The sequence below is a fragment of the Pangasianodon hypophthalmus genome, chromosome 9 (genome assembly GCF_027358585.1).
Source record: "Pangasianodon hypophthalmus isolate fPanHyp1 chromosome 9, fPanHyp1.pri, whole genome shotgun sequence".
Lineage (NCBI taxonomy): Eukaryota > Metazoa > Chordata > Actinopteri > Siluriformes > Pangasiidae > Pangasianodon > Pangasianodon hypophthalmus.
This window is the reverse complement of record NC_069718.1, coordinates 23,583,610-23,607,835: the sequence shown is the minus strand read 5'-3', so window position 1 is coordinate 23,607,835 and position 24,226 is coordinate 23,583,610. Positions and strand designations below refer to the sequence as shown.

The following is a 24,226-nucleotide window of genomic DNA, read 5'->3' as shown; positions in this document are numbered from 1 at the left end:
ATTTGAGAGGGCCAAAATGTTTCCTTAAAGCCCTCCCACTTCACTTGCTAAAGCTATCAGATAATTCATGCTGTGTACCTGCAGGACTGGGTCACATTATTGGATTTGTGTGATGCTTATTTCCACATATGCATCATCCCAGAAAACAGATGCTTTTGAGAGTTGCCTTCCAAGGACTGGTACTCCAATTCAAGTTTGACTCTTCTCTCTAACACTATGGTTGTTCTTGAAAAGTGGCCCTGTTGCCTATGATAGCCATTGGAATCATGTTATTGCCTTAATTGGATGACCTGATTCAATGTGCCTCCACCACAGAGCATTTCCACCCTCCTCACACACATTACAGTGTTTGGTCTCATGTGGAATTCAGTAAAAGCTCCCCAACACCAAAATAGGTCACACACCTCATTTGCATGAAGCTAGGTTAATTGAGAATGCAAGCCACACTTTCACCCCAACGTGTGGCAAATATTATTGCACTGGCCAGTGAAATTCAGGCAGAACTGGCTCCTGTTAAAGGTAGAACCACAGACTGCAGCTGTAGTTCCCTTGAGTCTGCTGGAAATAAGAGACTTCATAAGTGGGCTATCAGCCTCCAGGTAGACCCCATATATCTCAGTCAAAGAGCTCTAGCTCACTGGAGCTGTAAGGCTTTTCACACAAAAGGGTCTGTTTGGGAATTGTGCCCCAACAGAGAGAGAGATAGTCACCACGAATGTTTCCCTCACTGGCTGGGGGCATTGTGGTGCCGCAAGGGCCCTGGGTGCCTAATCAGAGATGGGTGCACTGGTGCAGCAGACGCACAGTGAAGAATGCAAGGCCCATCTATACTAAATCTGTGTGTAGTAGGCTTTGTACACAGCAGTAACATGGATGGCATGTTGCTGGGGTCTCATAAACTTATTACTTCTTTTCTGAAATCAGCAAGGTTTGCCATACACCTCTAGGAGCCCAGGTGGGCTATGTCTTGTCCTGGAGTCTCCTGATAAACCCGTACAGGATGCCTAAAACTGCTTTTTTTGCTGTAAGTCTCTCACAAAAAATGGGAGAACTGTATGCCTTGGTGATAAACTGGCCTTGCATGTGTTTGTGGCCAAATGACACGGAGATGATCTTGTGGCTTCTGTCAAAGGATCTATTGTATTATCCAATTTTGTAGCTAATCAATTGACTTGACATCATTCCATAAAGGAGAGTCTGCAAAGCATTCCCTGTGTTATCCATTATGTACAGTACTATTTGGACCAAACATCAGTTATTCAAAGCTCATCTGTTCATCTATCATGGAGAAAAGACACAGAGAGCCTCCCTTTGTAAACAGACTTCTTCACCTTGGCCTATAGACAGGATGAATGTCCAGCTTGGGAAGTCAGCAAGAAGGATCCAGAAGGATGCATGACAACTGCATTTACTGAATATAGTATGTAATATAGAACATTAATAATAAAATTATAATAATAATAATAATAATAATAATAATAATAATAATAATAACAACACCCCATCACTGATTTTTTTCTGTAACAGAACATCTTTATTTTTTACAGACTTCAAATACCCTTTATACATGTGATCCTTAGCAAACAATCCTTAGCATCCTGAGAACCTGTGACCCACAGAACCTGTTGGATTCTTGGGCCAACACCACATACTACACATCACAAAATGAATTTTAAACAAACAATAATCAAATGCTTTGCAATTAACAAATAAATCTGTGCAAAGATAATTATGTATTTGTTTATCGCTACAGGATAATCAAGTTTCCAATGCTTATGACCCTAATAATAATTCCACTAATAACATCACTGTAAATGTACAGTAAAAGCATGTTGATGAAAGTAAGGCTCTTTTAAAAATATAGGAAAGAGAAATGCCAAGGCTTTTGTGTGGATGCTATAAGAAGACAAAGTCTTCAGATCCCGAGAGCATCTTCTTTAACCTGACAGCCCAGTAGAGCGTTACCTACCCGTACACACTCTGACTGGTTGACCACTGAAACACACATACACACACTTTATCATCATCATCATCATCATCATCATCTTCTTCATCATCATCAGGACAGTAAGACAAATGCTATTTAATCAGAAAACTGACTATTCAAAATGCTGAAATTTCAAGCAGTCAGCCATGTTTCATTAAATTCCAGACTTTAAGCAATGACTGATTGCTGAAATGTATAGTTTACCTTTCTGAGTGCGGATCCATGCCACTGCTTTCATGGCCAAAAACTGCCACTCAACCTGTGCATCGATCTTAAAGCCATGTAACCAAATCAGAGCCAGAAGTGTAGCCCAGACATCTGGCTTCACCTGCACACAAAACCAAATAGGAAACTTACATACATACCAATGATGGATGAAACCTTGTCTATGTACAGTGAATAGAAAATGAATAGAGTGGGGCAAGATCCAGATGTGCCAACCTTTTGGAGAGCTACCCAAAAAGAAACTGTAGTTGCTGCTTACAATACAAATAAGGACATTTCAGTTCAAGTTAAAATGAATTGACTGAATTCATATGGTATGCTGTGTTTTTTTTTGGATAAGGGAAAACAAGTCTATTTAAATCCATAAAGTTTACAGAACGTGACACACACAAAAAAATAATAACAATCAGGCAGTCTAAATGTTATAGTCTTACAGTCGACTCCGAAAATATTGGAACAGCAAGGTGAATTTTTGATTTGCTATACACTGAAGACATTTGGGTTTGAGATCAAAAGATGAATATAAGGAGATAGATTAGAATTTTAGGTTTCATTTCCTGGATCATGAGCAGATCCTTTCTTTCTCCACACTTTGGCCTTTCCATCACTTTGGTAGAGGTTCATCTTGGTTCCAGAGTTTTTGTAGCTCATCTCTGTATTTCTTTGTGAATTCCAATCTGGTCTTCTGATTCTTACTGCTGATGAATTGTTTGCATCTTGTGGTATGGCCCCTATATTTCTGCTCTTTAAGTCTTCTTCGAATGGTGGATTGTGATACCTTTACCCCTGCCCTGTGGAGGTTATTGGTGATGTCACTGTTGTTTTGGGGTTTTTCTTCATAGCTCTCACAATATTTCTGTCATCCACTGCTGTTGTGTTCCCTTGGCCGACCTGTTCCATGTCTGGTTGTTATTACAACAGTGGTTTCTTTTTTTTTTTAAAGGACCTTCCAAATTGTTATAATGGCTATGCCCAATGCTTGAGCAATGACTTCAAGTTTCCCTCCTTTCCCAGCTACAAAATAGCTTGCTTTTCTCTCATTGACAGCACTCTGGTCTTTATGTTGGTTTACCATTTCTAACAACAAATGCAGTCTTCAAAAGTGAAACCCAGGGCTCATACGAAGATTATAAACAATCAAACAGAGCACACCTGGGCAATAAAAAAAAAAAAAGCTGTCAGTCACATGTTCCAATATTTTTGTTCACTTGGAACATGGCACCTTTTGTTTGAACTCACCCATTTTTCAAGTTGTTTAACACATCTAGAGGTAAATATGCAGGAAATGAAACCTGAAATTCTGATCTACCATCTCATATTTATCTTTTGATCTCAAACCCAGATGTCTTCAGTATATAGCAAAAACAACAGAATTGGCCGTGGCGTTCCAATACTTTCGGAGGAGACTGTACATGGGAAATCAGTTAACAAAAGTGCTAGGTGTAAGAAGAAAAGTTTGTTGTCAGAATATGGAAGAATATTTACTTTCATCTAGAGCACCATTTAATAACCTGAAATGTACCATTTTGGGGAAAAATGTTATAAGCAATTATTGTTAATAAGTAAAAAAATAAATAAATAAAAAGGTAATAATTTAGGCTTTAAGGGCAAATTTCCATCGGGGTAACATGTTACACAGACATATTTAGTGTGTATTAACCTGTTCAGGAATCTGCTCAATCAGCTCTTTTTCTGTCCTCCCAAACACCTCTGCAAGTGTAGACTCCATTTCCCAGCAACCTGAAGCCTTCTGCAGGGAGACGAGCTGCAACAACGGGTCCTCTGGAGGCTCAGAAATTTCTACAGAGACATAAGTATAGATATACAAACACAGAGAGATTACTAATAAGTAGTAATAAGAAAATTAAAGGTTCATTAAAACACAAACATATATATTGTATATGAGAGAGGTTCTGAATTACTGCTGAACATTACCTGGGCTCATGTCAAAACCTCCATCACCTAAAGCAATGAAAATTGTTTTAGCTTTACCACAAACAATTGAGAATTGAAGCGCATCTGTTTTCAAAAGGAATCATCATCCTACCATCATGACATTATCAATATCATGTCTAAAATCATCGTAGCACTGCAATAACCACAGAATGAGTGAGAGTATAACTTAAAAATAATTTTCATTATGTCCTATGTATCTACTTTGAATGATAAGAACATTTAGAACAGAGTTACTGGTACAGACTACTGCAAGGAAAATGTCTATATGAAGCTAAATCAAAAGAAAACAGAACACAGTATCAATTATATCATTTAATACCACATAGCTGTTGAAGTCTTAATCTGACTGTTCAAAGTGTTGACTAATTTTCTGTAAGAGCAGCTCTGAGAGTAGCTGTTGCTGTAATTAAAATGATAGGTATTTCTAATACATTAACATTTCTAAAGTTACAAATTATTCACATTGGCTTGTATGGTGGACGATCGACAAGACTTAGGTGTCAGCACTTTGTAACAGTCAGTTTTCCAACATGGGACGTCTTCAGGACAGAAGACTTTGCGCTTTCTGGTTTATCAGCGTGACAAGCTACTTTTTTCTGTTGTTGTTGTATTAACTTGTATTAAGAGGGAAAAAAAGAGAATTGTGAGAGAACAATATTATATGTAACTCTGAATGGTAAAAAAGCATACAGGTTTGCTCAATAATAAATGAAAAATTGTAATTGTTGGCAAATTGCTGTGGCATATGAGGAATAAACCAAGCATGCTGCTATTGGACAATAATCCACTTCGGAGCTGGCAGTGGTCCTACATTTTGCATTAGGCCACATCACACCACCTAATCATTTTTTATTTTTCTGTAACATCACATCCTGTTGTATATTATTCCTTTACTGCAGTGAGAATTTAACAGCTCATCAATTGAACTTGATTAAACATTCTATTCTATTCAACTTTACTAACAAAGTCAAAGAAAAACAATTACTTACACTCTACCACTGGATGAAATCCACCAAAACAGTGAAAATAAAATAAATGAAAAAAAAAAATAGAAAGGAAGGACAGTTAGATATTAGTTACATATTCAACAATAAGTATTTTGAACTTTCAGGAACTAAAAGAAGTTGATATTGTTGTAGCCCTTCAAATAGTTTACTGTAGGTTCTGTAGATTTTTTTAAATTAATTATTAATACTTTTCTTTTTACTGTAATTTTGCAGATATGTATGGTGTAGGAATTACAAACTATTATATTCAGTAACTTACTATCTGGAACTGAAGCACATGCAGGCGTCACTGTACAGAAGCAAATAAACAAAAATCATTATCAGGATTCATCCCCATTCATTAATCATGTTCTCTGAATATAATATGTGTATCATTGTTTCATCATACATTTTGTAGTATATTGGTGGATCTCAGTGATGAAAACATTTCAAAACTGTGCGTTCCTATTGGTCCCCAGTTCTAAAAATTTGGCTGTTTAACAACTGCAAACATGAATTAAAATTGTTTGTTGATATTGTTCATAATGGGCTTAATTTTTCTCAATTATGGGTTGGTGTTGATTATTTGGCTTATTTAGTAAACTTTTTTTATTAATTAATAAATACATTGCTAATATTATTTAGGGTGTATTAATGTTGATGTAAATGGTTTGTTCATAACTAATGTATTAAATAAAGTTTAGGGAATCTGAATGTAAAGAGTTACCTGTATTACAATAATCACGGCCTCAATCCTGACACACTGGTTAAACGACCCTGACTCATCATAAAATGGTAAGAAACCTTGCAGAACATGCAAGCTTTACCAAGGTATGATAAACTGTTAAACCTTATCCTACCTTGTATTTTTTGGCAAGGCAGATTTATCACACTATTATTACACTATCTTACCTACTAAACAAAGATAATTTACTTAATCTCTTTAAGTCAATTCCTTCAATCTTCTTTAAATATAGTACTTTTCAGATTCTCACTGACATGTAAGATTAGAGAATAGTGCTTTATAATATATAATAATAAGCTTTTCTTCAGCTCTGGGATTATTTGTCCTAATAACAATTCTTGACCTGTCTAATGAGTCCTAACGAGTCAATTAAATTCTGAGACTTTACAACTGGAAGGGTGTCCAAACTTTGTACATGCCACGTTTTTTTTTTCTTTTTTTAAAGTTCATCAAATATAAATTGTGTGTTAATATTTACAGCAAAAACTATGCAAAATAGTTTGCTGCAGCAGTTATGTTAACTTCTGGATTACTGTCGTCTTGCCAGGACTATCGGACCGTTTATTCCTCATTACAGCTGAGTGCCACCAAGGATACCTGCCACCACTGCACCCACGATTTTCTTCTCACAGTACTCAGTCTGTTTGTTTTCTAGCTATCTCATTAAAGTGTCACCGAACTCGCACTTGAATCCGCCTGGTGTTTTTCCTGACAAATATGATATGTGCATCATTGTGTCATTGTGCATAGACCAGGTCATTTGTAATGGTTTTATACTCAAGTATATATCACTTAACATCAGGTTTCGCATAGTTAATATTATTTACTGCATTAATTCATGTTTATAACAGTGTACATTATCAATAAAAAAATCATACATGAAGTAAGTAATACACCTGCACTGACTGATGAAGTAAGTAATACACCTGCACTGACTGATGGTTATTCAATCCACAATCCACATTTAAGTCCACATAAATTAGTTAAAACTGAATTACAGCATATTTCTAAACGTTAATAACGGAACTCTGCAGGCCAGGTGTAAGTACTGGAACTTGCAGTTATAAGTGAATTAAGATGTTGTGAACTTAATTTTACTCACTGATCAAAAATGTTAATGGTTAATGCAGGTGTTGATTATTTGGATTATTATTTATTTAATCAATTAATACAAGTACTTAAAGTAAATGTTACCTGTGTTGTATTAATGCTAAAGTACATGGTTTGTTCATGCCCCCCCCCCCCCCACTTCTCCTTCCCAACCACTAGCTAGTTCTCCCTATTACACCACTGTTACCAGTCAGGAAGGGGGAAGGATAAAACAATGTCAGTCAGTTGACTTACAGCTTGGTCACTATGTCACCTTTGTGTTTGGAGAAAATTCCCAAAAAGTGATAAATGCTGATTCCGTAAAATCTATAATATGAACACAACCAAATAACCTTGATAGGCCAATAGTGAATTGTTCTTGTCTTCTTGTAAATACGTTTTTAAAATAATTTTATTTCTCTAAATTTTAGCATTCCTTTCACCATTTTTTAAATGGAGTGTTTAAATGAGTTTCGTACATACATGTACAAGTATGTACGATATGTGCACTAAGTTTATGTACCGTGTAAAAGGGGGAGCTGCAGAGTCCCGCCACCATGCCTATGTGCTACCCTTTGCCTGTGCCAAATGGCTGACGACTCTGACATGTGTGCCAAATTTCATGAGTTTTTGAGCATGTTAAGGGACCCAAAAGCCCCTGAAACCTTGAAAAAATAAATAATAATAATAATCCTTAGGAAAACAATAGGGCACTTTCAGTGCTTGGGCCCTAACTACTAACCCAGCATGCTCATATCTGTGTTTTGTCCAGGCATTACGTCATGTCAACTCCCAAGGCAGCTATGAACTCCAATTCTCAAAATCCTTCACAGAATTAAAAAATGGCTGCCCTGGACTACACTTCCCAATGTCCATAGTCCCGTCCACATTTAAAGTTGATTTCTAAACACAGACCTGGACTCAGTCACTACCTGGTTATTTTTACTTTGAACTGTTTTTCAACACTGGTTTTGAAACACATTTTAAATTTGTCTGCCTGTTTTGCTAATAAAGTTGTTTACCAGGCATCTCTGCCTCCTGACAGAATACTTCACCTCATATGGATGCAGCAGGTATGTGTGACTGGCAACAGGTATTAGTGGCTCAAGGCTGTGTGGTTGGGGTGCAACAACAACTTGCAGTACTTAAGATCTCGCTACTCACAAGCACACTGCCACTGCAGCAAGCTTTACAAGCTGCACCTAACCACCATGCTTCCTGCTCATTGCGTGCCCAGATAAATATGCCAGTGACCCCGGCCAATGCAAAAGCTTTATGCTACAGTAAAAGCTTTGTGCTGCTCCCTCTACTTCTGTCAGTTCATCAACCTGCTAACTGACAAGGCACTCACCTGGGCTATACCTGAGGGAGAGGAGCCAACAACCTTATATGACTGCTTCCAGAGTGACTGTGCCCAAATCTTTACCAACCTTGACATTCACAGTGCCTACAACCTTATTCATATCAGAGAAGGGGATGAAAGGAAGGTGGCCTTTAGCACCACCTCTGGCACTTTGAGTACTGTGTGATGCCATATGGGCTCACTTGCACACCACCAGTATTCCATAAACGATGTACTTAGGGATATGCTGTGATGATATTCTAATCTATACCCCCTCCATGGAGATTTATGTACATCATGTCAAGCAGGTCCTTGCAAGACTACTAAAAACCACCTACAGTAAATGTTGATGTGTCTCCAAGGATGTACATCAGCTCAGTACTGCTGGGACCAAGTTTCAGCCGATAAGCTGCCCATGATGAGATGTCTGCAAGACATGCTGAGATCCATGCAAAAACATAGGTGTCAAAGGGAGGAAAGAAGAGGATGAACTGAGTGTCATGATTTGAGAGAGCAGGTATAGAGGGAGAACAGAAGAGGGCCCAGCACTGAGCCTTGTGGGACACCAGTGAAGATTTTGCATGGAGCAGATGCGAATCTCCTCCATGTCATGTGATATGTCATCCCTCCAGGTAAGAAGCAAACCATTGCCATGCTGTGCCTTGAATTCCAAGGTTCATGAGGATGAACAGGAGACTCTTGTTATTGATTTATACTTAACACCACTTCTACTTATTTAAGTTCAGTAAAAGTCAGAGCAAAAAATGTCTTACAGACTTACACACTACTACAGGATTAAATCCTCTGACACAGTGAAGATAGTGGATAATACAATAACATTTTATATTAAGATTTCCATAGCTAGCATTATCTACTGCATTAGATAGCATTAACAAACCGTGAACATCATTTACACTCCCTCACTTTCAGTGACCAGTTTATTCTGGCCAGGATTGTGGTGGATTCAGAGCCTACCCTGGGAACACTGGGTGTGAGGTGGGACTACACCCTGGATTGGATGGCAGTCCATTGCAGGGCAACTTGAGCATTATTAAATCATAAGTAATAGCAACAAAATAAGTTAACTGACATTTGTTTAAATGTTAATGAAATACACCTGCATTGACTCAAGTTTATTCCATCAATGTCTTAACATAATCCCTCATCAATTAGCAAGAGTTACATTACTGCATGTTTCTGAATATTGCTTACAGTCTGAAATCTGCATCTCCGGTGCAAATACTGGAATTTGATATTCAGCCTAAATTCTGAATTAACCCACTTAGGAACTCCAAACAGGCTACTCATTAATGGGATAAATTTAGGTTAATTCAGATGTTAATTATTTTTAAATCAATCCATACAAGTGTATTGTTTATGTTTCTTATAGTTTATTAAAGCTGAAGTTCATTGTTTCTTCATGTTACCTAATGTGTGAAATAATTTCAATTAAACTCAATGTACAACATTGCAGAGATATGTTTAGAATTGTATTCAGAAAATGTATGATTTTCTTTAAAGGTTGGCATGTTTAGTGGCTCTGAACATTTCCACTGCAACAGGGGTTTAAATAAGATTTTGTCATTTATCAGCAAATAAGCGACTACAGTCAGGCTTCTGACCATGCACCATGTTATACAGTAGTATAAATTACTCTCGGTACGGTTGTCCAATGTCTCAATACAAAAAGACCTGTGTGAAAGTCCCAACTGTAGGCATATTTCATGGATAAAGGAAGTACACAGTTAGTACACAATTATGTTCAGCAACTTACCACACCAAGCAGCAGCCATTCGTACACCCATACGCCCTGTATAGAGGTAAACAAAAACAGGATATTATATTATTCATGTGCTTTCTATAATTTCTTCATGCAGAAAAGTACAATAATTGCAATAATCTTATTGGAGGATTGATGTTGTGTAAATAAGCTCAGGTATTTAGAAACTCGATATAGTAGCGTTGCATTGAAATAAACTGTTATAATTTATTTAATGTCTACAAAAATAAATGTATTTTTATTTTTTTTACATTTAACCAATTACATTTTTATTTATAAAAATTAAAATTACAAAGGACAAAAGGACATTTTAAAATCAATGACAAACCCTGTAAAAACCATCATCACCCAGCCCAATGACGTTTTTTTTATTTTATTGCACATTTCTGCATATGTATAATGACCAAATCATAAAATCTAAAGATCTGGTTACTAGATAGGTAAAAATTAGTAATCTAAAGTAACATAAGGCTTTTGTACACTCAAGTCAAGGTCATATCATGTACATGACACAAAGCACTATATCATCTTTACCCAACTTTACAAACTGTAAACACCAGTCTCAACACAATATTAGTCTCATTAGTCTATTACACAATATTCAGTCTCAATGATGAATAAGTATTTACAAACTCCTGTGTTCTGTTACTTACGGGAAGACTTCATGGTACATGCCAACAACACTGAACATACACAAACAAAAACAGGACATTAGTTTCTCTATGTGCTCTGTATAATGTGTTTATGCACAAAAGCACTAAAGCTATGAATACTGATCATAGTAATGCTCATATTATTGTATATGTGTATAAACATTATTATCATTACAGGTTGATTAAATTGACTCAGTAAAATGAGTCAGAATACTGAATACTGAAACAGAATACTGACTTGGTGTAGGAATTCTCCTCGTCACCAGTGGTCCTTTCACAGCTTGTCTGCTGCCCTTATTGACAGCTATGAAGGCTGTGTGTGAGCTGCTCACTCCAGACTGCTTACTCAGTTCCACCACTCTGGCCTTCAGAGCCTCTTTATCAGCTCCATCATCCTGCTCATCTTTTTCCAGAGTGCGGATCAGAGAGCGAGCACCCAGCCTGTGGATGGCCATGCTGTACACACACACACACACACACACACACACATGCATACACACAAAGCTGAATGAGTAACAATTAAACAGCTTACTCTAACGCCTATGGTGTCATGTAATTAGTTACGATTTATGACATAATCTTGACCACATGCCTTCCATCATCTGAAGTGCTTCTGTTTAAGATTTATCAGTTTCCAGTTGTCTTGGAGGAGTTCAACAAAAGGTTAATACCACAAATCCACATGTCTTAACTACATATTACTCATTTCCAAATAACCTGAGTAACTGAAATCCTCTATAAACTGCTAGCTGGATCGGCTTATTCCACTAAACTGCCAGAGACTTAACTGATCTTTGACTAATACTGAGTACTGTAACCAAGCTGATATTTATGACCATGACAGGTATGACAGCTAAAGCCACCCAGCCAGGGTTTATTATATGATTACAAATGATTAGAAATGTCTTAATCAGAAATGAGACAATCAAAAAGAGAAAACTGGTTCCTTTAAACACTACATTACAGTACTTGTAGCAGTTACCCGCTGTTCTCAGCAGGCTTCAGTGAGAAGTGGACAGTGTCTGAGACATCTTGATCTCTGAGGCGGTACCTCACTGATATTTTCCCCTTAGCATCTGGTTTCTGACACTCCTAGGGAGAGAGAAAGACACTGGTGATTATGAGTAGACCCAGTCATTTCCTTGTAAGAGGATCAAAATTTAAACAACTGTTTGAGCTTTTTCATTTAAAAAATTATGAATAAATAATCAAAATTAATGGAATGATGAATAAAACAATGAAGAGAAAGCATGCAAATCAGTTTCCACACAGTACAATCAGGTTCAGAATATGAAAAAAGTGAAAGTTTTCCTTTAAAACAGGGTGACAAAGCTCTTACCTCTCCTTTCAGCTGGGCATAAATCAGTGCTCTTTGACCATGGAAAAGTGTTTTAATAGGGGGGCTCAGACGGGTGAAAGACACACCACTCCAATCCTCAGTGATATCAATCACTGCTGGTTGTAAAGCATAGCGGAGAGACTGCATTACCTAGCATTGGGAATTAAAGACAAAGAAGGTTCAATAAAAAGTATGAATGTAGAAAAATTTCCCAGTAAAGTCTTCCCGCATTCATCAATTGCAAATTGAGAGATAAAGGACAGGCATAATTATCTGATGTACATGCTGTAAATGAACCACCAAATAATTTAAATTAAACTGCGACTACTAAGGTGAGATGTGATTCATTATTTGGCACCATTAGGTTAAATTATAAATTCCCTTTATTTCTGTTTGTTTCTTTGTTGCTGTTTGAGAAGAACCCAGTCTTACTTTGGCTTGCATGCGCTCAGTTCCTGTGATGAACTGGGAGTGGCCAGAGCTGTTCTCAGCCAATCCTGTAATGAGTGCAGAACTTGCACCTTCACCAATCCCAAATGAGAAGCATCTGTTTAAAAAAAGGGGTGGATAAATAAATCCTTTTGAGCCTTCTAGATATAAAATCACAATTGAGCATGCTGCCAATAAACTGTACACATCATGAATGTTTTAAGCTTTAAAGAGAACATGCCTGTGGAAATCAGCATTGCTCCTCACACAGTGAAGAACATCTTTGGTGTTTCCTACTTCACCATCTGTAAATATGAATAGCTGAAAAGAGTGATGAGAAATTGAACATCCAGGAAAAAAATGACTGAAGATAAGCAACAGTCTTTTGCAATAATCCTGAGCCTTACATTTTTAGCAAGCTTTGTTTGTCCTAGTCTGGGGGAACCCTACAACGGTGCTTCCAGCACTTAATAAAGAACACTAAGTATCCCATGAACCCTTAAATAACCCTCAAAAAGCCTTTTTTTCTTAAAAATTCAGATTGAAGCATGGGACTTTGGAGAGAGTATTGCATAGTGGTGATCTACTGGCCTTGACTAGAGATATACGTAAATCTAAGCAGGAAATGATAAAAAGGTAAATACAAAAGTGAAGTTCCGCTTCTCACTGATAAATCACTGGAGGTTTGGATGAAGAATAATGTTACCTGTCTTGGGTGGTTGGGGATACAAGGCTGTTTGTAAATGTGTTCCAGAGGTTGCAGAATCTCTGTACCCCCCATATCTGCTCGCATCTCCTTTACCTTCTTCACAGCCTGCTCCATAGTGTCCTGACTGTACTGCACACTTTTCCTAACGTCACGGAATCACACAGCAAACACAACAACACTAACTGGCTCTGTATCACTTTAACACAATCACTTTCAGTAATCACTTAATCTAGGTCAGCTATCCCAAGAATACTGGGCATGAGGTGGGAACACACCCTGGATGGGACGCCAGTCCTACGCAGATCAACATGCACACATTCTTTAACACCTACGGGCAGTTTATCTTAGCCAATCCACCCACTGTCATGTTTTGGAAGGTGGGAGGAAACCAGAGAAAACTCATAAGGACATGAGAAGAATATGCAGAAACACCACAGAGACAGTAACCCAAGCTCAAAATCTGGACCTGTAAGGAAGCAATGCTGCTTGTTGCTACTACTCAACCATGTATTGTTTCATTTGATCCATGTTTGTGTCTGATTAATGATCTGAGTGACAGAAATACTACATATTCCCTGGTTCATGTGAGGGTTACTCACGGGAAGAAGGATTCATAGTCAGAGCCAAAGCCATAGATGTTGAAGTAACAGCCTATGGGGAGACTCTTCAGCAGCAGAAGCAGAGTGACCTAAGCACATCATTATTCACATAGTCAGTATTATTATTTTTATTCAACCTAAATTCATATGAACAATAAAAACTTCCCATTTTTTTCATGGCTGTTATGATATATATAAAAAAAGAAAGCAAGTGTTACAGATCAGTTAAGTGTTGAGTCTTACCCTGGCACACTCAATGCGTTCTTGTGCATCTGGTCCATCATGCATCATGTCGCTCATACTGCCAGATCTGTCCATAACAAACACAAACTCACCACACGACGACACAGAGGACATCACTGACTCAGGAAACTCTGGATAGAAACTGACCATGACCACAGGGTCTCCCATGTGAGATCCTAAAAAGAAAGATAAATGAACAGAAGTGTAATGAAAAGAAGGCAAGAAAAGAAATAAGACATTTCCATTTAGCTAAATCTGTGCTATTCAAACTATATTACAAACATTAAAATAGCATCAACAACCAACATTAGCCTACCGTTTGTTCTTGTTTTTAATAGCAATTTTCAAAAGGTGCTCAAGGATTAGTTTGCTTGTTTGTTTAAATAAGTGTTTTATTTGAAGAAATAATGTGTGACATTCTGAAAAAAAACATGTTTTTATTTATTTAATTGCTACTGTGGTTGAAATGTTGTCTTTTAGGAAGGTTTTATTTATTAAATAGATGAAATCGTACCTGGCTGTGCCGTGGGAGCTCCAGCCTCCACTATAGCAGTGAGCTGATGGGGATTCTGATAATATAGATACAGCTCAACATCTCGGTCAAACATATGACCTGCACAAAGGCTTACCTAAACACACACACACACACACACACACACACACACTGTTCTGATAAAAATATCCATTTAAATAGAATCCTATTAAAGGTTACTCGCAGGTGAGTGGCTGTGTATGGCAAACAATAAAAAATAATAATAAAAAAAAAAAAACAACCAAAGTCACAGAGATCACATTTTTTCCCCATTCTGAAGTTTGATGTGAATATTAACTGAAGCTCTTGACCTGCATCTGCATGATTTATTTATTTATATATATATATATATATATATATATATATATATATATATATATATATATATATACATACATATATATACATACATATATATGTATGTATGTATATATATATATATATATATATTACACTGCTCAAAAAAATTAAAGGAACACTTTTTAATCAGAGAATAGCATCAAGTCAGTTAAACTCCTGGGATATTGATCTGGTCAGTTAAGTAGCAGAGGGGGTTGTTAATCAGTTTCAGCTGCTTTGGTGTTAATGAAATTAACAACAGGTGCACTAGATGAGACGACCCCCAAAACAGGAATGGTTTTACAGGTAGAGGCCACTGACATTTTTTCCCCTACTCATCTTTTCTGACTGTTTTTCACTAGTTTTGCATTTGGCTAGGGTCAGTGTCACTACTGGTAGCATGAGGCGATACCTGGACCCTACAGAGGTTGCACAGGCAGTCCAACTCCTCCAGGATGGCACATCAATACGTACCATTGCCAGAAGGTTTGCTGTGTCTCCCAGCACAGTCTCAAGAGCATGGAGGAGATCCCAGGAGACAGGCAGTTACTCTAGGAGAGCTGGACAGGGCCGTAGAAGGTCCTTAACCCATCAGCAGGTCCGATATCTGCTCCTTTGTGCAAGGAGGAACAGGATGAGCACTGCCAGAGCCCTACAAAATGACCTCCAGCAAACAATCAGAAACAGACTTCATGAGGGTGGCCTGAAGGCCCGATATCCTCTAGTGGGCCCTGTGCTCACTGCCCGGCACCGTGGAGCTCGATTGGCATTTGCCATTGAACACCAGAATTGGCAGGTCTGCCACTGGTGCCCTGTGCTTTTCACAGATGAGGGCAGGTTCACCCTGAGCTCATGTGACAGACGTGAAAGGGTCTGGAGAAGCCGTGGAGAACGTTATGCTGCCTGTAACATCGTTCAGCATGACCGGTTTGGTGGTGGGTCAGTGATGGTCTGGGGAGGCATATCCATGGAGGGACGCACAGACCTCTACAGGCTAGACAATGGCACCCTGACTGCCATTAGGTATCGGGATGAAATCCTTGGACCCATTGTCAGACCCTACGCTGGTGCAGTGGGTCCTGGGTTCCTCCTGGTGCACGACAATGCCCGGCCTCATGTGGCGAGAGTATGCAGGCAGTTCCTGGAGGATGAAGGATTTGATACCACTGAATGGCCCCCACACTCGCTTGACCTAAATCCAATAGAACACCTCTGGGACATTATGTTTCGGTCTATCCGATGCTGCCAGGTTGCACCTCAGACTGTCCAGGAGCTCAGTGATGCCCTGGTCCAGATCTGGGAGAAAATACCCCAGGACACCATCCATTGTCTCATTAGGAGCATGCCCCGACGTTGTCAGTGATGCATGCAAGCACGTGGGGGCCATACAAACTACTGAGTACCATTTTGAGTTGCTGCAATGAAATTTCAGCAAAGTGGACTAGCCTGCTGCATCATTTTTCACTTTGATTTTCGGGGTGCCTTTGAATTCAGCCCACTGTAGGTTGATAATTTTCATTTCCATCAAACGATGTGGCATCCTTTTGTTCCTAACACATTACCCAGTCCATATCAGTATAGATATCCAGCATGATATTTTCCCCCATTGAGATCTGATGTGTTTTCAAAGTATTCCTTTAATTTTTTTGAGCAGTATATATATATATATATATATATATATATATATATATATATATATATATATATATATATATATATATGATTATCTCATAATAATGTCAAGGTCAGGAATATAGTAGACTGTAAGTAAACACTTGGTTCTCATATTCAACATGTTGGATGCAGGAGAAATAGGCAGGCATGAAGACCTGAGCTACTTCGATAAGGGCCAGATGAGCACCCCATCGGAGTACCCCACAAGCCTTGATAAAAGTTTCTAAACAATTGTATACTAGTCATGAAAAAGAAATGTGATAGATGCCTATATATGTTTGCCTAATATGCCCAATGCTAAATCACTGAACCAGTAAAGTTGAAATTAATTCAACAGTCTGGTTCAGTTAATACACCTCTAAGCTTTACAGCTTCATATGGACATGTACACTCCTGGGCAAAAAAATGGGCCAAGTTATAAAATATCAAGTTTTAACAAGAAATTGTCTTAACAAGAAATCACTGGTCAGGTAATGAGCAAGAATTCCACAAATAGATAAAGGAAGTTAGTATGGGAAGCTTTTCCCTATGATTTCTTTAATTCTATGTTTAAGCCTTGTGGCCCTTAATGGGATGCATCAGGTGTGGCAGAGAATCAAATTACTAATCTTTTAAGAAAAATAAAACATCCCAGAAGATATTGTTGGAAAATTTTGTACACCCAGACATGTGTTATTTTGAATTTTACATCAAACATTTTAATCATTTTCATGATTTTACCTTAGCGTACAGGAAGACTATATAAGTGAATTTCCCTGTTTCTAGCTTTTCCACAAACAGTTCACTGCAGCAGAAGGAAACCTGAAAAATGGTGGCACACGAGCTGTCAGGAGTGCATTTGTTTAATTCATGCTCATTTTCTGACCAATGATTTGTTGTTAAGATCATTAAAAGCTTCATATTTGCCATTTTGGGCTTGGTCCATTTTCTTTGCCCAGGAGTGTACATGCTATCTCATATTTCTTTCTCTCTCTCTCTCTCCCACACTCACACACACACACACCTTTGCCTCTGTGTGGTCTGTGTTGAGGTACATCAGGGGCTCTAGAGGACATTTAGATTCCACTTTAGTGATGGGGTTTGGAGAGCTCACATGTGCAGTAAATGAGAGAGAGTAGGGAATACCAGTGGAACTTGATGTTATCTCTGACACTATACCAGCACTTGTACCTGAAAATAAAACAAAAACCAGATTATAGGATTCAGTTACCTGACAGATTATCCGTTTAGCTGGGTGCATGCTTGATCAACATGATTCCTTACACTGAGATGTGACAGTGAAGAGTGTCAGATATTTTTCAATAATGTGTCTTTAGTATGTGACAGTAAGGTGTGTGCTGGTGGATGTGTGTGTGTAATACCAGCTGGTGTGTAGCGGGGGTTGAGCACCGCAGGCAGGCAGAAACGCAGCGAATGGTCAGCCTCTACCCTCAGCTCAGTGATATAGATGAAGGTGACAGCAGCGCTCTGGCCTGGGGGCAGAGAGCCCACACTCAGCTTGAACACGTCCACAGACTCCTCACTCTCCTCCAGCAGAAAGGCCTGTTCACCTGAACTCAGTGCATCATCGTACTGCTCCCGCGCCTGACACAGAGGCAAAATACATGTGTTTATGTCACATTCCCTCTCAGTGTGAGGCATCCTGTCTACCTACATTCTACAATCCACGCTGCACTGACATTCCTGTTAACTAGTCTACAGGATACTGCAGGTCAGATCATTAGTTTATCACTTTCAGGAAAGCCCAGCGTCAGTTATGATAACTGTTCCATATCTATATTTAACACAAATATATGACTCAAAAACAATAACATTAGCAAAATAAAAAGCACATAAATGTTTATCCTATCCATTATGCTGTCAGCGGTGTACTTTCGATTAAACATTGAACAGGTCAATATAGTTAGCAAAAACTGTCAGGGGTTGATGTCGGAACTGTTTCACTCACCTCCTGTTTCTCCTGCACCTCAGCCACTATCTCCTGGTCTGCAATCTTGGCGCTGAATTGGCAGACAGCAGCTCCTGAAGGCATGGGGAAGACAAACACAGCCTCCAGGGGACGCTTTTCCTCATTTACATACTGCAGGGTGGAGGTCACCGTTGCAACATGCCCCAGAGCCTGCAGATGCACCTCGATGTGCTTTAGTGGAACTAAGCCCAAAAACATATAAAGGAGTTACAGTTTATATCACATTTGGAGTTTTTCCTGAAAGTTTTTCCATAGCAGGTATGCGAACACTCAGTTCAAATGTTTATAATGCCTGTCAACAACCTGCGCCATCACATCATCATCAAAAATACAGAAGCATGCTCTGTATAGAAGGCAAAGTTTTAAAATGCTTGTACAGTTGATAAATTTTTAAAAATTTTAAATTATTAACAAGACAATAACGAGAAATCAGCCAGCAGCAGAACAGAACTCTCTGAATAAATCAGTGATAATTTCCCTAATGATGTTGGCATGTTCAGTGAAGTGAAGGAACAACCTGGCTCCAGTAAGTCAAATGATGCAAGTCACTTTTACCTCAGGTAATGAGACAAACTATTGTATATGATGCAGATCAATGATAATCAGTATTTGTAAACTATTTTTTAACAATTTGTCATTAATGATGTTTTTCCATAAGTAGATTAGGTTATACACTGATCAGCCATAACATTAAAACCATCTGCCTAATTTTGTGTAGGTCCCCCTGTTGTGCCACCAAAACAGCTCTGACTCGTCGAGGCATGGACTCCACAAGACCTCGGAAGGTGTGCTGTGGTATCTGGCACCAAAATGTTAGCTGCAGGTCCTTTAAGTCCTGTAAGTTGTGAGGTGAGGCCTCCATGGATCTGACTTCTCCAACACATCCCACAGATGCTCAATCGGATTGAGATCTGGGGAATCTGGAGGCCAAGTCAACATCTTGAACTTTTTGTCATGTTCCTCAAACCATTCCTGAATAATATTTGCAGTGAGGCAAGGTGCATTATCCTGCTGAAAGAGGCCACTGCCATTAGGGAATACTGTTGCCATGAAGGGGTGTACTTGGTCTGCAACAATGTTTAGGCAGGTGGTACATGCCAAAGTATCATCCACATGAAAGCCAGGACCCAAGGTTTCCCAGCAGAACATTGCCCAGAACATCACACTGCCTCCACCGGCTTGCCTTCTTCCCATAGTGCATCCTGGTGCCATCTCTTCTATGCGATGCACAAGCACCCGGCCGTCCACATGATGTAAAAGAACACATGATTCATCAGACCAGGCCACCTTCTTCCATTGATCCATGTTCTGATGCTCACGTGCCCATTGTAGGTGCTTTCAGTGGTGAACAGGGGTCAGCATTGGCACTCTAACTGGTCTGCGGCTGCACACAGCCCCATACACAGCAAGCTGCAATGTACTGTGTGTTCTGACTCATTTCTATCAGAGCCAGCATTAACTTTTTCAGCAATTTGTGCTACAGTAGCTCTTCTCTAGGATTGGTCCAGACAGACTAGCCTTCGCTCCCCACACACATCAGTGAGTCTTGACCATGACCCTGTTGCCGGTTCAGCGGTTATCCTTCCTTGGACCACTTTTGGTAGGTACTAACCACTGCATACCGGGAACACCCCACAAGACCTGCCATTTTGGAGATGCTTTGACCAAGTCATCTAGCCATCACAGTCTGGCCCTTGTCAGTGTCACTCAGATCCTTACGCTTGCCCATTTTTCCTGTTTCCAACACATCAACTTTGAGAACTGACTGTTCACTTGCTGCCTCAGATATCCTACCCCTTGACAGGTGCCATTGTAACAAGATAATCAATGATATTCACTTCACCTGTCCATGGTTTTTAATGTTATGGCTAATTGGTGTAAATGTTGTAAGTGGGGAGTCCATTTTCACAGGATCAAAAGTAATTGGACAATTGTCTGATAAGCAGTTTCATGGCCAGTTGTGGCCTGTTTCCTCTTTATTTCATGACAAATTAAGGAGATAAAAGGTCTGGAGTGTTGAATTTGCATTTGGTAGCTGTTCATGGGAACTCTCATTAGACATGTTGATGCAAGTTAAGGAGGCCATCATTAGGCTGAAAAAACAAAATGGATCAGAGAGATAGGAGAAACTTTAGGAGTGGCCAAATCAACAATTTAAAAAGAAGGAATGCACTGGCAAGCTCAGCAACAACATAAGGCCTGGAAGACCACAGAAGACAACTAAAATGGTGGATTGCAGAATTCTTTCCTTGGTGAAGAAAAACCCCTTCACAATATCAACAGAAGTCAAGAATTCTCTGGAGAAGGTAGGCGTATCATTGTCAAAGTCTATAATCAAGAGACGGCTATATGAATGTAAATACAGACGGTTTACCTCAAGATGCAAACCACTGGTAACACTCAAGAACAGAAAGGCCAGATTAGACTTGCTAAAAAAAATTCTAAAAAAGCCTGACCAGTTTTGGAACAAGATTCTTCGGACAGATGAAACCAGCATTAACTTGTACCAGAATGATTGGACAATAAGAGTATGGAGAATGAAAGGAAAGGCTTATGATCCAAAGCATACCACATCATGTGTCAAACATGTGGAGGCAGTGTTATGGCATGGGCATGTATGGCTGCCAATGGAACTGGGTCACTGGTGCTTAGTGATAATGTGACTGCTGATAGAAGTAGCAGGATGAATTCTGATGTGTATAGAGCTATACTTTCTGCTCAGATTCAGTCAAATGCTGCAAAACTGAAGGAGGGTGCTTCACAGCACAGATGGATAATGACCCAAAACGTAGCATGAAAGCAACCCAAGAGCTTCTTAAGGCAAAGAACTGTGATATTCTTAAATGGCTGAGTCAGTCACCTGACCTCAACTCAATTGAGAATGCTTTTCACTTACTGAAGACAAAACTGAAGGGAGAAAGACTCACAAACAAGCAGCAACTGAGGCATGGCAAAGCATTTCAAGGGAGGAAACTCAGCATTTGGTGATGTCCATGGGTTCCAGACTTCAGGCAGTCATTTGACTGCAAAGGATTTGCATCCAAGTATTAAAAATAAACCTAAAATTTATGATTGTTATTTTATCCAAGTACTTTTGAACCTGTGAACCTGGAAGGACTGGAAGAAAAAATGGCTGTAATTCCTAAACTGTTAATGCAATATTTTTGTTAAACCCCTTGAATTAAAGCTGAAAGTCTTCACTTCAATCACATCTTGATTGCTTCATTTCAGACCAATTGTGGTGGTGTACAGAGGCAAAAGTACAAAAACTGTGTCGCTGTTCAAATATAAGTGAATTTCCCTATTTCCAGCTTATCCTACACAGGGTTGCAGGGAGCCTATCCCTGGGGATACGGAGCACAAGGTGGGGGACACCCTGGACAGGATGCAAACCCATCGCAGCGCACAATTACACACACACACACCCATTCACTCACTACGGACAATTTATAGATGGCAATCAGCCTACCACACTTGTCTTTGGACTTGGGGAGGAAACCCTCAAAGCACGGGGAGAACAGGCAAACTCCACTCACACGGGGTGGAGGCAGGAATCGTGCCCCCAACGCTAGAGATGAGAGGCAACAGTGCTAACCACTAAGCCACCCACTGTCCGTCCAGCCTTATCTCCTGTGCATGCTCTGGCTCCAAGGTCTTTACTGGCTCCGATATTTGCAACATAGCGACTCCCATGTCAAACCCCACAAAGGCTTAAAAACACACAGTGTTAGTGTATGGTGTCATGTTGTCCACCCATACTGTATACACAGTCAATAGTAATACAATAGGGATGATATGTACAGCAGGGGCCTTCAATCCTACCCACAAAATGATGAAACCTGATTTCACTTGTTTCACAGTTCATCTTAGTCTCCAATCAATTATCAAGTGTGCCTCCAGTTTGGCTGTTATGAAAGTCACACCAGTCCTTTGCGAGTAAGAGTAACAGGGCCGTCCCGAGCATGGGGCGGGGCCTAGTGCGAGTTAGAGGATGCGGGGTCCTACTTAGTGCTCATTTCTGTCATCTTAATATCAAATCTTGTATATGATGTTTAGTACTACTACAGTGAATCACTGATTAAATACACATAAATAGAATTTCAATGCACGAAACCAATTCCGACCGTGCTTCTCAAAGTAGCGTCACAAAAAAAAAAGTATGCCTTATAGCTCACATAGTTTTAGAATTAAGTCATAGTCATACTTCAAAAAAAAATAAATAAATAAAAATAAAAAATCAACTAAACATCAATCAATCACGATTCTTCTTTTTTTATTGCTTTTTTATTATTTTTTATTTCTTTTATTATTATTATTATTATTATTATTTTAAATAATAATAAAAGAGGGCGTTGCCTGGTGCGGTCAAACGAGTTGCGCCGCCCATCAGACGGCACTGAATTGCTGTTATGGGCGCGGTTGTTCCTGGAAGCGCAGTTTCGTCACACTTTGGGGCGTTTACATTTTGCATATCTAACCACTACAATTTGATACAACGTAGGTGAATGTGCTTTTCAGTAGTGACGCGAACTGACACAGAACTCAACTACAGTTGAGGGGAATATTGCAACACAAACACATACGCAGTGTTCAAGGAATACAAGCGTCCATGTATATTAATACACTAACATTTCTTTCTGTTGAATGAGACACCAATATACCAATGTACACCAATGTTTCCGGGATAGTCTCCGGATCCACTTCAGCCCTGGATCAGGATCAGGATAAATGATAAGGATAAATGATCAGGATAAATGATCAGGATAAAGCGGTTACTGAAAGTGAGTGAGTGAGAATGAGGCGTTTAAAGAAATGGAAAATAAAAACTTTTTATTTATTTATTTATTTATTAGTAAAAACAACACACAGCACTCTAAATCCTACCTGGCTCATTCTTGTTTGTCAACAGGCCACAGTTCATTTTGTTCTCCTTTTGCAGGAATCCTAACACACTGCTGATGTGAAATCCTGAAAATAAAACTGTTTATCAATGCAGAATTAAATTCAATAACACACTGAGTATCTTATAAAACAGGGATAAGCATTAACACAAAACTGAAAGTCAAAGAGGAGAAAAACATCCTACAGTTTCCAGTCAGCAGACGCCTGTAGCAGGGTTAAATTAAAGCTGCAGACGTCAATTTTGTCCGTCACAATCCCGAAGACAAAATATCTCACTGCAGCCGCGAGATCAGACAGGAGTAGCTTGTTTTCGACGCAAAGAGAATGCTGCGACTATGGAAAGCCAAAAGTGTCATAAACAGTCCATTAAACAACAATAATAATAAGAAGAAGCAGGAGAAGAAAAATAAGAAATAGCATACTCTCCTGAGCAAAAAATGGCAAAATATTAAGCTTTTTTGGTCTTAACAACAAATCACTGGTCAGGAAATTAGCAAGAGTTAAACAAATAGATAAAGGAAGTTATTATGGGAAGCTTTTTCCTTTGATTGCTTTAAATGTTTAAGCCTTGTGGCCCTTGATTGGGCTGCATCAGGTGTGGCAGAGAACCAAATAATGACTTTTAAGAAAAAAAAAATCCCAGAAGATATTTTTGGAAATTTTTGTACACCCAGACATGTGTTAGTTTGAATTTTACATCAAACATTTTAATTATCATGATTTTACCT

At 39.0% G+C, this 24,226-nt stretch overlaps 1 protein-coding gene across 8 annotated transcripts; it reads right to left on the bottom strand.

The window, feature by feature from the left end:
- Positions 1-1,508: 1,508 nt before the first annotated feature.
- LOC113529783 (von Willebrand factor A domain-containing protein 5A) lies at positions 1,509-23,840 on the bottom strand. 8 transcript variants are annotated; one of them, XM_026919233.3, is made up of 22 exons: positions 23,683-23,840; positions 23,481-23,564; positions 18,576-18,778; positions 17,989-18,211; positions 17,631-17,797; positions 14,597-14,711; positions 14,083-14,258; positions 13,840-13,928; positions 13,238-13,382; positions 12,773-12,852; positions 12,535-12,649; positions 12,103-12,252; positions 11,746-11,855; positions 11,002-11,219; positions 10,764-10,793; positions 10,105-10,140; positions 5,435-5,464; positions 5,158-5,181; positions 4,148-4,174; positions 3,873-4,012; positions 2,192-2,315; positions 1,509-1,995 (listed from the first exon to the last, which is right to left on the bottom strand). In XM_026919233.3, the coding sequence occupies exons 2-22, from the start codon at positions 23,515-23,517 to the stop codon at positions 1,916-1,918; spliced, it is 2,319 nt and encodes a 772-aa protein (XP_026775034.3). In that variant the 5' UTR covers positions 23,518-23,564; positions 23,683-23,840; the 3' UTR covers positions 1,509-1,915. The 8 variants fall into 8 exon arrangements, 6 of the variants coding, with proteins under 6 accessions (XP_026775034.3, XP_053092947.1, XP_034163153.2 ...); XM_053236972.1 differs by having other exon boundaries at positions 5,158-5,166; XM_034307262.2 differs by having other exon boundaries at positions 23,481-23,576; positions 23,683-23,836.
- Positions 23,841-24,226: the final 386 nt, after the last annotated feature.